Source organism: Ictalurus furcatus, chromosome 14 (genome assembly GCF_023375685.1).
Source record: "Ictalurus furcatus strain D&B chromosome 14, Billie_1.0, whole genome shotgun sequence".
Lineage (NCBI taxonomy): Eukaryota > Metazoa > Chordata > Actinopteri > Siluriformes > Ictaluridae > Ictalurus > Ictalurus furcatus.
In genome coordinates this window covers 9,657,915-9,678,292 of record NC_071268.1, presented here as the reverse complement: position 1 = coordinate 9,678,292, position 20,378 = coordinate 9,657,915, and the positions used below count along the sequence as shown (strand labels likewise).

General features: G+C 42.2%; 1 protein-coding gene across 1 annotated transcript in view; it reads left to right on the top strand.

Annotated features, from left to right (window-relative positions):
- The first annotated feature begins 3,926 nt into the window (after positions 1 to 3,926).
- The window catches only part of gfra4b (GDNF family receptor alpha 4b), a 79,495-nt gene continuing 63,043 nt past the window's right edge, over positions 3,927 to 20,378 (top strand). Inside the window, exon 1 of the mRNA XM_053641568.1 lies at positions 3,927 to 4,255. Within this exon, the coding sequence (XP_053497543.1) occupies positions 4,213 to 4,255 (43 nt within the window). The 5' untranslated portion in view covers positions 3,927 to 4,212. The remainder of the gene's footprint in view (positions 4,256 to 20,378) is intronic.

The following is a 20,378-nucleotide window of genomic DNA, read 5'->3' as shown; positions in this document are numbered from 1 at the left end:
GACATTTTGTGTGTTTTTTTTCTTTTCAAAGCTGATGAAATTAGAACAGTTATTGGTAGTGCACTCAGATTATTGGACTGCACAATAAATTAACAACCAAGACAGGCATACTGAAATACACATCCACACTCACACGTGCTATCCACTTCTGGCTAGAAATCAATTGTAGACCCACCTTTAAAAAAAAAACAAAGCAATCAATTTAGTTGCCTAAGGCTGAACTTGCAGAGCAGTTTTATTTATGCTACCCCACAGCAAGGAGACTTAACTCCATACAGCAGCAAGTTTAGTTCATAATGAAGCTGGTCTTGTGCTACAGTGGCCTAAAACCGGTGCTGATTATCAAGGGTATTCAATTTGAACATTTAGCACATTCTGCGTCCTCATAAGTACATCAGCAAACCTTTTCATGGAATCTGGTCTCGAAATCAAGATCCAAATCACCACGAGTTGTCAGTGTAAATCACATGGGCTAGATCCAGACCACTTCAGCAGCTGTCCATTTGTACGTATCCAACGAACCTCATCAAATGTCTTCAGCAGTTTTGATATGTACTGCTGACACATCTTTCCTAACCCTTTCATCATAATTATAATTTGCAAGCAATAAACATGCATTGAATTGCAAAGGTACTTGAAACATCTGCCTCACTGAAAGCCCACCAACGACAGTATAGGAAGACGTGAAAATGTAAAGTGTGAGCGGAAAAGGAAAAATGTTTAGTTGCTAAACATATAGGGATTCAGCATAATTCGGATTTACACTGTAGGATTTCACTGGACATTTATTATTGTACGAAATTATCTCAGTAAAGGTTTGGCTGAATTCTATAACAGATAAAAAATGAAGAAGTCTTTATTTGTCACATATATATTATAGCACTTTGAAATTCTTTTTTACATTAGGAGGCTGGGGTCAGTCATGATACGGCACCCCTGGAGCCCATGGGGTTAAAGGCCTTGCTCAAGGGCCCAACACTGACAGCTTGGCAGTGCTGAGGTTTTAAACCCTGAACCTTCTGATCAGTGACCCAGAACCTTAACGGTTGAGCCACGACTACCTATGTCAGCTTATACTGTGAAGATCCACTGGTAGACCTGTGATTTAAGAACATCACTATGTTCTACTTATATCATTACAAATGATCTGGGCTTGAGAAAATGAGCTTGAGGTAATAACGATATATTGTTCTCTCTGAAATTGACCATCAGTGACAGAAAGATGCAGAATTGTCACTGGGGGACATGTGATGTGTCTGAATGGTAGTTAATGAATTATAATTTGTAAATACTACAAGGTGTTCCAAAAGTCTCCATGCATAGGGGACTATGGTTGCCAGCATCACGTCGGTTGTGCCTTCGTCAGTGGACATTCGTGGATGTCCGCTTCTTGGTTGGTCTGCGACACCTGCAGTCTTTTTGAATGTGTTAATAAGTTTGGGAACAGTGTCTTGTGCGATGTGCTCGCCCTGTTTCCTGTTAGAGTCCATCGCAACTTTACAACAGCTTCCCGATCCAGCCATGAAAATGATTTCAATACGTTCTTCTTTGGTCAACGGCTATCTGAAAAAAATATAGAATATGTACTAAGTATGGAAAAATTTTGGAAGACATTTTGCTAAAAGTCTTAATGTCCGCTATGTATGGAGACTTTTAGATCAAACCTTAACTGAGCAGTGTTTCAGGTGTTCATATTAGCATTTGACATCTCTGGTTAATGACAAAATGTAGTGAAATGTAAATGTAAATAAATGGAATCTTTAACATAATTAGTCTTAAACAGTAGGCTACTTGACAAATAGTAATTCCTTACTCTTACTGATGGAGAAGCTCCAATAGTGTTTAAAAACAGACTCACATTCTCCATCAGTCTGCGGTAGGAAGACATTCCTGGCATCGAACAGCTTCAAGTTGGTTAAACACTCCTTCAAAACATCACTCCAGCCATTTTCTGTACTTGGAAAAAATGAATAGTGTACAGGAAACTGCTCTGATGAACCATGGGTATGTCTCAATCAGCTACCTAGTTCAGTTGTCAGGGCACTGATCAGGGAGTCGGCCATTTTAAGCTCTGTCTCAACCGCAACATCCTTCCAGTGCAGTGGAACATTCACTCCATGGAGAAAAAAAAAAATCCCACAATGCACCGCAAAAACCAGGCAGTATCGATGCTCACTATGTTCACTTATTGGAAATGACCATGTTTTCTGAAGCCTCTCAGTTTGAAAAAAAAAAAAATGGGGGACAAACTCTCAGCCAACTTCGTCTACAAATGTAAGTAGCTTATTATCGTTGTTGTAGTGCTCAAACGATTACTTACGCTAGCGATTTTTAACTTTATTTTGACATTCTATATATGGTTTGTTTGAGTCTAACGACTTTTAAGTGTTTAATGATTTAAAAAAATTAAAAAATCCAATAGCTAATCTACGATCCTGCATGAAGTACAGTACCACGACAGAAATCTGTGTGATGAAGCAAACAAATTTATATGACATATAAAACTGAAATGTTTGTAACATTTTTCAATTTTCATTATGCAAGTACGTAAACATGTCTCCGGAAACTGTGTTATGAATGTCCCAACGTGTAGTGAGGCAGGATCCTTACCAGTTCCCGTACACAATATATTGATTCACGATCTAGGGAGCTAGAGGGCTGATCAAGACACACCCCATGTTTGCTGCTAACAAGCTGCTACTGTTGAGCAAGTGGGCGGGGCATATGCCTGCTAGATAGCATTTAACTGGACAAACACAAGACTAGCACAGGATGAGTCATAAAAAAAGCATTTTCTCTGAAGTGACAAATTAAACAAGAATATGTCCAATACTTTTTTTTTCTTCTTTAATATATATATATATATATATATATATATATATATATATATATATATATATATATCTTAATTCCAGGTATTAAATTGGTGTCTAAAACACTTAGGGACTGATACAAAAAGCCCTGAAACACCTATTATTATTTCAGGGCCACTTTCAAAAAATTTGCAGTTTTCGTCTACACTTGCTACACCTGTCTTACTTTCTCTCCCTGCAGTCACACACACTTTCTGTCTCTCGAGCTCACACTCTCTCTATCCCTCACTCTCTCACACACTCTGCTTATGCGCTCTCTCTCTCTCTCTCTCTCTTTATCTCACTCTCTCACACACTCTGCTTGCTCTCTCACACACACTCTGCTTGCTCTCTCTCTCTCACTCTCTCACACACTCTGCTTGCTCTCTCTCTCTCTCACACACACTCTGCTTATGCTCTCTCTCTCTCTCACTCTCTCACACACTCTGCTTGCTCTCTCTCTCACACACACTCTGCTTACACTTTCTCTCTCTCTCTATCTCTCACTCTCACACACTGCTTCCTCTCTCTCACTCTCTCACGCACTCTGCTTGCTCTCTCTCTCTCACACACACACTCTGCTTACACTTTCTCTCTCTCTCTCTCTCTCTCTCACTCTCTCACACACTCTGCTTGCTCTCTCTCTCTCTCACTCTCACACACTCTGCTTGCTCTCTCTCTCACACACACTCTGCTCATGCTCTCTCACTCTCTCACACACTCTGCTTGCTCTCTCTCTCACACACACACACTCTGCTTACTCTCTCTCTCTCACTCTCACACACTCTGCTTGCTCTCTCTCACTCACTCTCTCACGCACTCTGCTTGCTCTCTCTCTCAACACACTCTGCTGACACTTTCTCTCTCTCTCTCTCTCTCTTTCTCTCTCACTCTCTGCTTACACTCTCTCTCTCTCACTCTCTCTCTCACACACACTCTGCTTGCTCTCTCTCTCACTCTCTCTCTCACACACACTCTGCTTGCTCTCTCTCTCTCTCTCTCTCTCTCACACACACACACTCTGCTTGCTCTCTCTCTCTCTCTCTCTCTCTCTCTCTGTGATGAGTTTGACGGCGTTGCAGCTGTGATGTGCTGACAGTATGAGATTCGCCTCGTTTGTGGCTCTGTGTATCATTAAGAGTTCTTTTTAAACCCCAGCATGGGGAACTTTCAGTAAACCTGTGCAACTCTGCGATCTTATTCCGTCAGAGAGTCGCGTGCGTCTGATTCGAAGCGCTCGGACTCCGGAGCGGCTCCAGTCTGTTTCTAATCTGAAGCCAGTCGGACTTCAGCCGGTGTCGTGATTATATATGAGCGGGACATATATGAGGATTAGAGATCCTCAGTGAAGCCACAGAGAATGGACCTGACGGGCTTGTGCTTCATGCAGCTGCTGTTCTCAGGTGAGTGGCTCGAGCGCTTTCTGTAGAAATAACCGCGATATGAACAAAGTCCAGCACCTGAAACAAAGTCCAGCACCTGAAACACACACACACACACACACACACACACACACACACACACACACACACACACACACACACAGAGAGATCGTATATAGTTCAGGATGGTTGCTCATGTGATGGCGAGATGCACCACAAATGTTAATGTCAACGCAAATATTCCTGAACTCGTGTCTTTAAATAATCATTTTGCAAATGAGATTTAAATGTGTCCGAGGGGTTAAGGGAAGTCATTTATTAGAAAACAAGTTTGTGATTGTAGCTGGACCGTTAAATGACAGTAATAATAATCCTTTAAGATAGATAGATAGATAGATGGATAGATAGATGGATAGATAGATCACAACAACAACAACAACAACAACAATAATAACAATAGTAATAATAATAATAATAATAATAATAATAATAATAATAATAATAGTAATAATAATAATAATAATAATAATAATAGTATGGTGTATTGATGGACCGATATAGTAGACAGAGTCGACTCCAGAATTATTGGCACCGTTAATGATTTCTCATCTGATTTGATAATATATAGGAAACAAGTTTTCTGACAGCTTTGTGTCATATACAATAGATAGATAGATAGATAGATAGATAGATAGATGAGGTGAATAATGATGATGATGATGATGATAATAATAATAATAATAATAATAATAATAATAATAATATAGTGAGTTGGTGGACAGATAGCTATAGTAGATAGATATAGTTGACTCCAGAATTATTGGCACCCTTACTGACTTCTGAACTGATTATATAGGAAACAAGTTTTGTGACATAGCTTTGTGTCATATATGATAGATGGACAGATAGCGAGATAGTAGATGTGAATAATAATAATAATAATAATAATAATAATAATAATAGTGCATTTATGGACAGATAACTATAGTAGATAGATATAGTCGACTCCAGAATTATTGGCACTCAAAAATATTCAAAGAATGACATATTCAGTGAGTAATGTTTTGAGGTTTTGCACACAGAGATGCTGTATAGTTTAACACGTATTTCAGCACAGCTTTTTTTTTTCTCCAAACAAGTTTCTAAAACAGTGCGATTTGCTCTGCATATCACTGTGCTCAAATGATCAGCTCCATCACATTTTTTTAGTAAGAATCATTAACAGCACTGAGCTTCTTTCTTTGTTGTATAACATGATTTGAGACACTTGTGGAGGACCTTGAAGCCACCTCCATGCAGAACATTACAAGCTCATTTATATTCTCAGGTCTGTGCATATTCAATCCACAGGATTTCAGTAGAGTTAATTGAGAATGAGTGACTGAGATGGTCATTGCCAAACATTGATTTTGTGTTCCTGTGTTGATTTAAATGTATGTTTGAGCTCATCTTCTTTTTGAAAGATGTGTGGTGGCATTAATCTCCTCAGAGAGGCAGTAACATTTTCCATTTTGTGTTAAAACATCAGTACATATACAAGAGCTCCTGTCCACTAGCTGCAAAACAGCTCCATAGCATCAATGATATTTTACAGTAAGGCTGGGTGCTCTTCATTGTTGTTGTTTTTTTTGTTTCTGGTTAAATGTTCTGATGGTGTTCATGGTGAAAAATGTCTGACACATGATTCCAATTGTAGTTGTAATGATGCTTGTTGAATTTTACATGCAGAGTTTTGCAGGTAGTTATTTCCTGCAACCATTTCAGACAGCTTGCTATTATGTATAGTAGTTGATTTAGAAACTTTGAAACAAACTCAAGAATCAGCTAAACTGTACAAACTGACTTTGACTTTATTGCACATATACACACACATGGCAGTTTCACAAAACTGAAATATGAGCACTTACATATCCAAATAACAGATAAAAGAAAAGCTATTTTGTAACTTAGTTCTTATTAAACATTGTGTTAGGTAATTTTCTTTACCATTCAGTGCTCGTTTTTGGGGATCTGTAATTGAGTATACTTCCTGGTTTGCCAGAATGGCACTAGCGCTTAAGGGGAGTATTCAGCATGCTTTTGGGTCCAATTTCTGGCACTCTTCAAGACTTTTGAAACTTCTTATTATGGTACCATTGTGTTTAATGGGTTTAATGGTGTCTTTAACTACCTACCTACCTCTCTCTCTCTCTGTCTCTCTCTCTCTCTCTCTCTCTCTCTCTATATATATATATATAAATATATATATATACACAGTATCTCACAAAAGTGAGTACACCCCTCACGTTTTTGTAAATATTTGATTATATCTTTTCATGCGACAACACTGAAGAAATGACACTTTGCTACAATGTAAAGTAGTGAGTGTACAGCTTGTGTAACAGTGTAAATTTGCTGTCCCCTCAAAATAACTCACACACAGCCATTAATGTTTAAACCGCTGACAACAAAAGTGAGTACACCCCTAAGTGAAAATGTCCAAATTGGGCCCAGTTAGGCATTTTCCCTCCCCGGTGTTATGTGACTTGTTAGTGTTACAAGGTCTCAGGTGTGAATGGGGAGCAGGTGTGTTAAATTTGGTGTCATTGCTCTCACACTCCCTCATACTGGTCACTGGAAGTTCAACATGGCACCTCATGGCAAAGAACTCTCTGAGGATCTGAAAAAAAGAATTGTTGCTCTACATAAAGATGGCCTAGGCTATAAGAAGATTGCCAAGACCCTAACACTGAGCTGTAGCACGGTGGCCAAGACCATACAGCGGTTTAACAGGAAAGGTTCCACTCAGAACAGGCCTCGCCATGGTCGACCAAAGAAGTTGAGTGCACGTGCTGAGTGTCATATCCAGAGGTTGTCTTTGGGAAATAGACGTATGAGTGCTGCCAGCATTGCTGCAGAGATTGAAGGGGTGGGGGGTCAGCCTGTCAGTGCTCAGACCATACGCCACACACTGCATCAAATTGGTCTGCATGGCTGTCGTCCCAGAAGGAAGCCTCTTCTAAAGATGATGCACAAGAAAGACAGCAAACAGTTTGCTGAAGACAAGCAGACTAAGGACATGGATTACTGGAACCATGTCCTGTGGTCTGATGAGACCAAGATAAACTTATTTGGTTCAGATGGTGTCAAGCGTGTGTGGCGGCAACCAGGTGAGGAGTACAAAGACAAGTGTGTCTTGCCTACAGTCAAGCATGGTGGTGGGAGTGTCATGGTCTGGGGCTGCATGAGTTCTGCCGGCACTGGGGAGCTACAGTTCACTGAGGGAACCATGAATGCCAACATGTACTGTGACATACTGAAGCAGAGCATGATCCCCTCCCTTTGGAGACTGGGCCGCAGGGCAGTATTCCAGCATGATAATGACCCCAAACACGCCTCCAAGATGACCACTGCCTTGCTAAAGAAGCTGTGGGTGAAGGTGGAGGACTGGCCAAGCATGTCTCCAGACCTAAACCCTATTGAGCATCTGTGGGGTATCCTCAAACGGAAGGTGGAGGAACACAAGGTCTCTAACATCCACCAGCTCCGTGATGTCGTCATGGAGGAGTGGAAGAGGACTCTAGTGGTAACGTGTGAAGCTCTGGTGAACTCCATGCCCAAGAGGGTTAAGGCAGTGCTGGAAAATAATGGTGGTCAAACAAAATATTGACACTTGGGCCCAATCTGGACATTTTCACTTAGGGGTGTACTCACTTTTGTTGCCAGCGGTTTAGACATTAATGGCTGCGTGTTGAGTTATTTTGAGGGGACAGCAAATTTACACTGTTATACAAGCTGTACACTCACTCCTTTACATTGTAGCAAAGTGTCATTTCTTCAGTGTTTTCTCATTAAAAGATATAATCAAATATTTACAAAAATGTGAGGGGTGTACTCACTTTTGTGAGATACTGTATATATATTTTAAATATTCCTTTATCAAACGTATGCAGGTCAAACACCACCTGTAATTCTTATGTTGAAGGCTGTTTAGTTTTCCTGTCAGTAATGGCTGACAAAAAGATTTTACATGTTTGCAAGCTTATGTTTAATGAAAGGCAAAAATGAAGTTTCTGGATACAGAGAAAAATGATAATAATCTTGGGTCACAGTGTGTTTGCATTTATTTAAAAAAACAAAAAACAACAAAAAAAACCTAGAATACTAAAAATACTACTTTGATTTTAATAATTAATTTAGTCACTTATGTAAATATGAAATTGTATGAAATGTTACCTTTTATTGTTTTTACCATTTCTCTGTAAGGGAGCAATAATGATGATAGACAGACAGACAGACAGACCGACTGACTATTACCCAAGTTAGTGAAAGTTTGTCTTTGACTTCTCCATACATTAAAAAGACATAAAGCACATATTACAACCATACAAAGCATTTTGTTGTGCAAATCAGTAGTCAAGCAGCATCACAATAGTGTACTCAGTATTCAAATGTCTTAGCTATAGCTATTCAACACCTGGACAATGTGGTGAACAAAGAGACTTTTATATATGTCCCTTCTGGTCCTTGGAATGTAAAAACGTCAGCCAGATGGGAGAGACTCAAACTCCAAGGAGCTGAGAGGAATCTTAAATTATGCACATTGCTTTCCTGTGCATATTGCAAGAAAAAAACCACTCAGCTGTTTCTGATCACCTTTATTATAATGGGAAACTTTGAATGTCACTGTGGTAATAATGTCCAAATAAATTGTGGATATGCCCTTGAGTAGATGTCCAATAAACAAATCTGGTCATAAATCAGCCAACTTGGGTCTTAATTAGGTAACAGGTTTAATAAGGTGTGTCCAATCAGGATTTAGTCTCATGCCTTTTTACTGTAGCTATAGTGTTCCTTGTTTTTGCTCACATTTATCAAACTGTAAAAAAAATTTACACAAGAAATGTGGTGTTCATGAAAATCCAGTTAGTTTATAAAAACGTTTGTGTTCTATGAGAGCTCAACAATTTACGTACAAGGAGACTCACTAATGTGAAACTTGAACAATTTTAAATTGTATAACTGGCAGTGAGTTACTGCTAGGCTTGTGAGATCATGTACAAGATGCCCTCATTCTATCGTACCCCCTAACTATAACAGATTTACAGTAGTATCACAGTGGCTTTGGATGGGTGTAGGATGTAGTGACAGCGAGGAAGCAAAAAAGGGGGCGTGGCCAGACATACATGCTGTTACTTCATTACAGCTAAAAAAAAAAGAAGCTGTTTACAAGTTGACTGTAGCTGCTAGATTCTAGCATTTGCATATAGGCAGTTTTTTTTAATACTTTTTTTTTTTTTAAATTAGCCAGTAACAAGGTCAGCAGTGCTGCAAAACCGAAGCTGGGAATAGCTAATAACCTAATGAGTTATTAGCTCTAAGTAAGCTCATTATAACATTGAAAGAAAAAAATATATACACCATATTGACTACATTTACATGCACATCAATATTCTGATTTTAATTGGAATTTGGCAATATTCTAATTAGTGTTGAGTCATGTAAACGCCGCAATCCAATTGCAAATCAAATTAAGACAATATTTTGATGTGCGTGTAAACGTAGACGTTGTTTCATTTTCCTCAATTTAATCCCCTGTTCACTTTTTGCAAGCAAAGACATTCACAGCTTTATTTCTTTGGCAGCATGGACAAGGGAAGCTAAGATGCATCAGAGACAGATGTTTTGTTGCTCAGATCCAAAGTCAGACAACAGGTTATTAAGGTTTGCATAGGATACATAATAAGCTAAAAGGAAACACATATAACATGATACAACACAATTGATCAGACATTTAAATTGTCATGATAACCATTGTGATAGTTGGAATCTATCAGCGATTCCCTGATGCTATCATCAATCAACCCAAACCTACTGCAATACTATATACGTCAAGTTTATTCTTATCGCTTTTTTATTCCAATTGCACATGAATTTAGTAAACGTTTTAAGATTAATGACTTGAAAGAAAGCAAATCCATAAATGAAGACAAACAATACTAGCTATTCAATAAGGAGAAAAGTAATGGCACCCTGCAAATGGTGGAAGTGTCAATTGTGTCTACGCTAGCCGATGCAATACAATGGATAAGGTGCATTACAGAAAGATTCAGTCCATGCCATGTTTAAGAGGTGCTCTTTTATCGTTAATAGTGAAAAGTAGTCGATTCTCATTCTCAGCTCTCTAGGATCTTCTTCTTTTTGAGACATTTGTGGGTGTCACTAAGTGTGAATGAGTTGTGCCATGAATGAGCTTGCTAAATTTCGGGTGATTTGCATTTATCAACATACAAATAGCACACAGGTATGAAACGAAATCGGTATTACTGGGACTTTTTAGTTCAGATTGGCCTAGGAAAACACACACATTTTCACACACCTTTACTGAAATATTTATAAATAAGGCCAATTTCTAGTATTGAATATACAGCTCTACATTCCCCTCCAGAGTGTTCCAAACACTGAGGTCTGTAATCTGACCTGAATGGGTATGTGATTTAGGTGTGTGTGTGTGTGTGTGTGTGTGTGTGTGTGTCTTACGTTTTCTATTGAAAAATAAGTTCAATGGGGACTTTGGAGAATGAATGTTTGACTATAGTAATTGTGTGTGCACATGTTTGGGGCTTGTAGACCGTATGGTTTATCACAGTACAGCAAAGCCTCCAGTAATTGCATACTAACATTAATTTAATCTGTGCTTAAAACATGCAGAAAAAACCTTGGAACATTTTATTCTCAAATGTATTTTGTAATGGAGCCAGGGTCATTTAACTAAATGATAAAAAAATTAAATAACTTCTCAGATTAAACTCTATTGTTGACCATTACAAGACCTGACATCTCAGGAGGTTACACTTTATTTCCATGTGACTACACAAGGCTGTGGCAGGGTGAACACCGAAGGCAGAGTGGAGGCAAAACAGGAGGTGCTTTTATTTTTGTATGTGGAGGAGAAGGGGGAAAGTGCGGGTGTCAGGTCCCAGTGTGAGGGCTGTGCATAGCATGGTCTTCCCGTAGTGGGGAGAGCGGACTGGCTGGAGCAGGCTCAAGGCGGGAACCAGAGAGTGTTGCGTAGGCAGCGGGTATCAGCTGGGAGAGCGGCGGAGCCAGGGAGTGTCTTCGTTGGTGCTGTCGTCTTCTACATCAGCTTCTGCACTGTATAAGGACAAGAATATCAACATGACCAATATCGGAGATGTTTCTCTCCTCTCTGTGCTGCCATGGTCCTTTTATTCTCTCTCAGCATCTGCTGGATGGTGAGCAGCTGCCACTCCACTTATTGATTGCTAGCCTTGTGTTTCTGCTACCCCGCCTCGCAGCCATGTGCTTCTGTGCTGTCCAAAATATTCACAGTTCTGAAGTGGAGCTGTCCATTCAGCTCCCAGGTGGCAGTCGTGCGAGGAGCGCACAGAGGCGTCAGTGTGGACCGTGAAGGGCAGGTCGAACTCTGGGTTCCGTAGAATGGGGGAGCTGGTGAAGGCCTGCTTGCGGGCTTAGAGTGCCCACTCCGTGTCCTCTGTCTAGTGCACCCGTTCCGGCTGTCCTTTTTTCGTGAGGTCTGAGAGGGTGGGGGCTAGAGAGGAGAAGTTAGGCACGAATCTTCTGTAGTATCCTGCTAACCCCCAAAAGGCACATACCTGTTTCTTTGAAGTGGGTTGGGGGTACTCGTTCACTGACTCTGTCTTGTTCTCTTGAGGTTTTAGGAGGCCCTGGTTGATTCAGTACCCCAGGTACTGTGCATTGGTCAGCCCCAGATGGCACTTCCTTGGGTTAGCCATCTGCCTGGTTTTTCGGAGGCTCCCCAAAACTTCTTCCAGATCGTGGAAGTGATCCGACCAGGTGGAGGAGTGGCTGATGACATCATCCAGATAGGTGGCTGCAAATGGCCAGTGTGGTTTTAGGACGATGTCCATCAGTAGCTGGAACGTCGCTGGGGCTCTGTGGAGGCCAAAGGGGAGAATCCGGTACTGCCAGTGGCCACTGGCGGTGCTGAAGGCAGTCTTTGGTTTGGCCTCAGGAGCCAGGGCCACTTGCCAATATCCTTTGATTAGGTGCAGGGTAGAGATGAAATGGGCTCTCCCCAGCCTCTCCACCAGGTCATTCACTTGGTGAAGGGGGTAGCTGTCAAAGTCTGAGACCTGGTTCAGCTTCCAGAAGTTGTTGCAGAACCTGATACTGCCATCAGGCTTTGGCACTATGATGATGGGGCTAGACCAGGGGCTGGCGGACTCCTCTATGATGCCATCATGGAGCATCAAGCTGAGGATGGACCGGGGGAGGATGCGAAGATGTCGGCAAACTGGTCTAATCGCTCTGTCAGCTCTTGGTGCTGCATGGGAGTAAGGTCCTCTCAGAGAGCACTCAGACACCACTGGGGCAGGTTCAATCCATTTTTTAATAGATTAATGTGGTACAGTTTGGGAGTCTGCATGCTTACCAGGCTGTTGCAGTCAGTAATTGACTGGGCCAACCCTCTTGAGGACCGTTCGGGAGGCATTTGGGAGCAGAAGGAGCACCTGGTCACCCGGCCGGAACTCTGTGGGCTGGGCTGGTCGGTTGTACACCCACTGCTGGTCTCATTGGGTGGCCTCCATATGCTCCTGGATGATTTATGTTACTCTGTGAATTTGCTCCTGCATTTCCTGGATGTACTCTACCAGGGAGCAGAAGGGCCATGTCCAACAGTCCTCAGGGTGTCCTGAAGAGGAGCTCTAATGGGGTGAAGCCGGTGGACGCTTGGTGGCCTCTCAGACGATGAAGAGCATGTAGGGCAGGAGGAGGTCCCAGTTCCTACCGTCATCATCTACCACCCATCACAACATCCTCTTGAGGGTCTGATTAAACCTCTCCACCAGGCCATCAGTCTGAGGATGGTAGACGGATGTCTTTAGGTGCTTGACCTGCAACAGCCGGCAAAGATCGATCAGTAACTTTGGCACAAACGGCATACCTTGGTCTATCAAGATGTCAATGGGGACCCCCATGTGGTTGTACAGGAGCATGAGCTCTTTTCTGATGTTGCAGGAGGTGGCTTTCTGCAGGGGCACCACCTCGGGGTACTTCGTGGCACAGTCCACGATGAGCAGGATGTACTCATGACCCCGGGTGGATTTTAGCAGTGGCCCTACGTCGTCCACACCAGTCCTTTCAAAGGGGATGCCAATAATGGGCAGAGGAATAAGGGTGGTGGGTGCTGGCTTTCGAGGCTCAGTCCACTGACACTGGTGGTGCCTTCTGCAGAACTCTCGGACTGCCGCATCCATACAAGGCCACAGGAACCTGTCCTTCAACTTCTCCAGAGTGTTCCATGCCCCCAGGTGACCCCCAGCGGGTGCGAGTGGGCAAGGTGCATTAGGAGATGGGTTTGGGAGCATGGGATGATGAGTAGGTCACAGGGCTACCCCCGGTGGTCTGTCTGGAAATATAGTAGTCCCTTTTTTACTAGAAAATAGGCGGCGGGCAGTTGCTGTTCAGGGTTCTGGCTGACCCCCTCTATCTGCTGCACCTGGCTCCAACAGTTTTTCCAGGAGTCATCCTCTTTCTGTTTGGCCCTGAAATTTCCTTCTCAAGTGACCTGGGAAATACAGACAAAACAGGGTTAGTGTGTGTGGGTGTCTCACCTGAGGCAGCTCTCTCCATGGGCCAGGTAGGTCCACCGGACCTGCAGTTGAGGAGCTGTTGGCTTCCAGTGTCATCTGTTGTTGGTGGGCTGAGGGAGGGTGGTCACGGGGAACCCTGGCCAATCTTGCCCAAGGAGTAATGGGACGGGGAGCCCTGGGATAAGCCTGACAAGGAGGGGCCATTCTCCTGCTGTGGTTGAGACCCTGACTTGAGCCGCTGGAACTTCACGGTCATCCCCATACATGCAGGAAACCAGGAGAGTTCCAGTCTTCCGGGGGCCCTGGCCTAGGATGCTGGGCTGGGCCAGGGTCACAGTGCTCCCTGAGTCAAGGAGGGCGGAGACGGGCTTGACATTCACCCTGATGGCTAGGGTGGGGGCATCTGGAGGCTCTAGAGCATGGAATGCACACCCAGCCAGCCAGGGCTTGTAGGTCCATTGTATCATGGGCGGGTCTGGCTCAATGGGCATGAGCTCGTCCAGGGGCATTCAATAGGCAGGGCAGCTGTCCAGCCGTCATCTCTCACACTGGAGGTCCACTTCCATTCATCGAGGGGGCAGACCGTGGCGAGGGCCTAGGGGAACCTCTCTTCATTCTTCCATGCCAATCTCCAGGGTGGCTAAGGCACAGTCTAGCGGTTCCAGCATCTTTTTGGGGGTGGCGGCGCCTCGCATACCAACAGCCAATAGGCGGCAGAGCTTGCAGGAACCGGTCCATCATCACCCTTTCAACGACCTGGGCTATGGTGTGTCGGTCTGTCTGGAGCCGCCTCTGGGCTATGCGCAGCAGGGTGTCCATCTGGGCTCGTGGGATGACTCTGGGGTAGGACTATTTGTGAATCTCGGCCACCGCATTGGTGGGGGGTAGGCCACAGCGGACCAGAGTTTAGTTTTTGAAAGTCTCGTAGTCTGCCACTGTGGCCAGAGAGAGAGAGAGAGAGAGTAGTAAGCCAATTGTGCTTTCCCCGAGAGAAATGGCATGAGAATGTTGGCGCAGGTGTGCTCCTCCCACTCTTCTCATAGGGCGACACATTCAAAGATCTCCAGGAAGGCCTGAACAGCTCGATGCTTTGTGATAGGGGTCTGGAAGAGGGATGGCGGTAGTGTAACAGGACTTCTTTAGCTGCAGGAGCTCTTGTGTGGTGGTCCACAGACTCTGGGCCAGCTACTGGGTCACCACCTGCTGTTGGAGATTAGTCTCCAGTAAGCTTTGCAGAATGGGGTCCATACAGGTGGCCTAAGCAGGTTCCGTGGCCATGGGCTCCATGCAGGGGTTTGGTGCTGGGTCGATTTTCATGCCTGTATTCTCCACCACTGTGACTACTCAAGGCTGCTGCAGGGTGAACACAGACACACAGAAGGCAGAATGGAGGCAAAACTGGAGGTACTTTTATTTTAGTATGTGGAGGAAGGGGGAAAGTGTGGGTGTGAGGTCTCAGTGTGAGGGCTGTGCGTGGTGCGGTCTTCCCATAGTGGGGAGCGGCGGACTGGCTGGAGCTGGCTCGAGGCAGGACCCAGGGAGCCTGGCGCAGGCAGCATGTATTGGCCAGGAGAGCAACGGAGCAGCGGAGACAGGGAGTGTCTTCGTTGGCGCTGTCGTGTTCTATGTCTGTTTTCGCAATTTCAGGAATATCAGACGGGCAAGAATATCAGCATGACCAATATCAGAGACGCTTCTCTCCTTTCTGTGCTGCCATGGTCCTTTTATTCTCTCCTGGCGTCTGCTGGATGGTGAGTAGCTGCCACTCCATTCATTGGCTGCCAGCTGTGTGTGTTTCTGCCGCCCTGCCTCGCAACCATGTACTTTTGTGCTGTCAAAAACATTCCAGGTGTTGAAGTGGAGCTGTCCATTCAGCATCCGGGCCGCAGTTGTGCGAGGAGCGCGACGATGCTTCCCTCACCAAAATCAGTCTGTCACTTCAGCAACAATGAGTGATTTGAATTAATCAGTGTGCTCTGAAACACTACAGAGGCAGATCAGTTGGAGACAAAATTCGAAACAGGTGGTGGAAAAATCTAACGAAGCATAACAATGGCTGAAGACTGACATACAATTATCCACTCTGAAGGCCATTTCTTGATGGAAAAACCCGTTTTTTTCCAATTTGTCTTCTCACAACTGAACAGTCAGTTTTCATTCTGTTGTTACCTACAAGAAAAAATATCTACTAGTCTATGTATTTGGTGACGGGCTGAATTTTTAGAAGAATATAACGCTAGCCTTCATTTACACCCGTCTAGTCCAAAACTAGATATATAATGTAATAAATAAATAAAATAACCGTAATGTTAACCAATCATTAGGTTTTTTTTGATACCACAGTGATGTTGAATTCCCAAATCTCTAGGGGATTCATTTTCTATAACAGCAACTCTGACAGTTGTGCCAGCTATAATCAACTTCGAGAGCGAGAAAAAATTAGAGTATGTTGAGAAAATGACTGTTTATATCTGTTATAAAGTTATAAGTACAATAACAGGAACTGACTTGAGGACTTTTCACAACATTAAATGTAACCATAAATGTATGAAAGTATGCTGCATCATTCATTGATAAACTTAAAGTGTAATCATTCGCAAATCAACATGGATTATGAAGAATAATACACTTTAGGTCATGCTGTTATTGGAAAATGTTCATGACAGTACATTTACAGTATACAGTACTTCCATGAGCATGAGCCAAGTGAAATGAAATCTATTCCCATAACGCTTTTACAAACAACTTTCCCTGAACAAACTGCTGTACAGCGGTAGCTAATTCAAGGATATGGAGATTATCCTTGGATCGCCCAACAAGATAACACCAAAGTCCCAGTGTTTTGCTTTTTTCATCTCAGGTTCTGAACTTAACCTGGATGTAACCTGTTGTCTGGGCCATCTCTAAGTGCATATGTAGTCAATGAATAGCCATATGTGCATGGAGGATAGATCACTCTAAATGTGTTCTTCATCCTTAACAACATATATTCAGACTTGGTATAATTAGCCTTGCAAGTTGATGCTGAGGCAGGAAGTATTAAACACAGGAATGCCAATAACTGTGAATCTGTATAATATATCTTAGTAATGAATTATTTATTTCACTGTCTTATTCCCTCCTTATTTTCATTAATGGTATAAATAAAAAATGGTTCTTATAATATCCTAGGCTTTGCGCTATGGTCTGTAATTGCACCCCTGAGTAAGGTATGTCCCTCAGCAATGATGCAAAAATTTTGTGAACCTTTTGGTGGTAGTTCTTTAGTGAATCTCAGTGAAGGCACAAAAAAGGTTACCTTTGGACAGCTTTCAAACACAGACACGGATTTGCCAGCTATTGTGTGAGATGAAAATCCACAAATATCTGCGTGTCTCTAGTGTAGTAAGTTGTACTCATATAGAATTTCAACATTTACATTTTATCTTAACATGGCAGGCATCCTTGGTCCTGATATTTATCAGTTTGTCAAGTGCATTCTATTATTTACATTTATTATTATTATTATTATTATTATTATTTATATATATATATATGTGTGTGTGTGTGTGTGTGTGTAATCATCAATAGCGTAGCTCGTATAGTCCTTGGACTGCTCACTTCCATGACGTTTGCAATCAATCCTAAACTCACCACTAAATGGGTTGAACTAAATAAAGAAAACCAAAGGAAGAGCTTATTTTAAGCTTGTTTTCTCTCTGCCCAGCTTGAGAGATTGGATTAAAGTTAATGCCTACCTAATATAGGATTTAATTCAATTTGTCTTGAGGTAATTCCATTGTCAGCAGAGAAGACAGACAGGCAGCCACTTCCCCTCCAATTAGCTGAGCCAGGGGTCGATTTGTGCTAAAGGAACCTGTGAAGAAGAAACTCTATCAGTGTCCATTATACAAAGGAATGACTGTCACATGTTAATTCTGACCTTCTTATTTCATTATTGTTTACACCAATATTGATAGCTTTTTTCAGCTTCTTGCAGCAGTGTATCCTATAGCATATATCACACTGTTGTTGATGGTCCCTTAGCCAGAGGAAGAAACACTTGTATAACAATTAGGAAAGTGTGAGATCTTGCTGTAGGGGAAATGCATTCATTAAATAATAATAATAAAAAAAACACTTATCCAGTCTCACTAAAATGTGGTGTAGTTGACAAGATTTGGTACATTAGTACTTTATTTACTGTAGTAAATAAAGTTTTTGCTGTAGTACATATGTCCATTAACCTATTTGTGTTACATATTTGTAAAATTATAATTAAATATCTAGAGTAAAATAAGTAGATTAGGTTATAAATGTAGAGATAGGGGGGCTACTTTAGTTTAATTGGAGTGAAATATTTAAATGTGATTTTTCCCTTTTCACCTTTGGGGTTAACCAGACTTTAAAATGCTAAAACTCTGCTTCTGGTTGAAATACAAACATATTTCTGTTCTGGAAAACCTGTAGTTTTTGAAACTGTATATATACGACACTATATGGCCAATTGTTTGTGGACACCTCACGTTGACACCCATATGTGGTTCTTCTCCAAAGTGTTGCCACAAAGTTGGAAGCACACAATTGTATAGGATGCCTTTGTATTCTGTTACATTACAATTTCTTTTCACTGGAACTAAGAGGCTCAAACCTGTTCCAGCATGACAATGCTCCTGTGCACAAAGTGAGCTCCAGGAAGACATGGTTTGCCAAGGTTGGAGTGGAAGAACTAGAGTGTCCTGAACAGAGCCCTGACCTCAACCCCACTGAACACCTTTGAGATGAACTGGAACACTGACTGCACCCCAGACCTCCTCTCGCGACATTAGTGCCTGATCTCACTAATGCTCTTGTGGCTGAATGATCACAAATCCCCATAGCCATGCTCCAAAATGTCTTCTTACCAGAAGAGTGGAGGTTATTATAACAGGAAAGAGGGGGGAATGGGATGTTCAGCAAACAAGGGAGCACGGTGGCCTAGTGGTTAGCACATTTGCCTTGCACCTTGGGGGTTCAATTCCCGCCTCCGTCCTGTGTGCGTGGAGTATGTGTGGAGTCTCCCCGTGTTTTGGGGGTTTCCTCCAGGTACTCTGATTTCCTCTCCCAGTCCAAAGACATGCATTGTAGGCTGAGTGGCATTTCAAAATTGTCTGTAGTGTGTGAATGGGTGTGTGAATCGGTGTGTGATTGTGCACTGCGATGGGTTGGCATCCCGTCCATGGTCTCCCCCACCTCGTGCCCAGAGATCCCCGCAACCCTGTGTAGGATAAGCTGTAGTAAAAGTTGATGAATGGATGTTTAACAAGAATGTATGAGTGTAATGGTCATGTGGCCATAAACTTTTCTCCATATAGTATAGTAGAAAATGTCAAAATTTGATTCTGTGAAGGGTTTTCCCAAGCGGCCGCACATTTATTACCTGTTTATTAATTTATTATTTTTTATTAATTAATTAACCTTTTAATTTACTTTTATGCTCTGTGTTGGTAAATAGCTCTATATGTGCATTAAACTTCTGTTATGATTATAAATGCAGTTAAATGAAATTGTTAATTGGAATAATGCGTTCAACAATGAATCAGCAGTGAAAAAGTATAATTACTTAGATTTAGACTGTTTCTAAAGAAACTTGGGCTAAACAAACATTCCTGTAGTATGAAAAAAAACATTGTAAGCATCTGCCTGCCCATACTCGAAAATCTGAAATATAGTCTGCATTTGAGTAGAGTTTTTCTCATCCAATACAGCATTTCCACAGTGGTTACCCAGCAGATCTGTGCTGGAGAATTCACAGCTGGGAAACGCAGCCCGTGCATTGATCTTATCTGCATGACAAATGTGCAGTGGAACTCATCATGACAGACCTCCAAACGTTGCATGATATAAAACTAAACGCGTTCACATAAAGTGGGCCCTTCTTGGTTTCTAATTATTTGTCAACCTACTATAGTTCATCATAGTCACACCATGGCCATTTCGTCTTAAACAGCTAGTCTAACTTTAAGGTGAATGTGAGTGTATTGAATATTAATGGCACCGTCTGCAAGGATAAGACATGATTCTTGGTGGGATCCAGGAAAAAAAATCCTTCATCAAATAAGTGATAAGAAGACAATCCTAGGTGAGATCTATGGCAAAATAAAAGGATTTTGCAGAAATTTCCCCCTCACTGATAACATGACTGACAGTGATCTCTGATGGCTTGGCAGGACTTATCTGTATTATTAAAAAATCTCAAAATCAAAGTACCATCAGCTGGAGAAAGGACCGTTGTCTTTTATAATTCCATTATAAAGGCGTCTTTGTCCTCACATTTTCTACAGTGGATGGTGGATTGAGATCTGTATCTGTAGCTTAGAGCAATAGGGAGACAGATAGACAGAGAAAGAGAGAACGGTATCAGCGAGTGTATTCTGGCTCCTTCTGGAAGGAAAGTGCAACAGAGATCATTAATGAAGGGTGTATTAGATGTGACATGTTCTTCAAATGGCACAGCTATTAGAGTCACCTCACTGTTAGGAATATATAACATGGATAAGATATCTACATGGATCAAAGCTTATAACCTACAAATGTAAAACATTTAT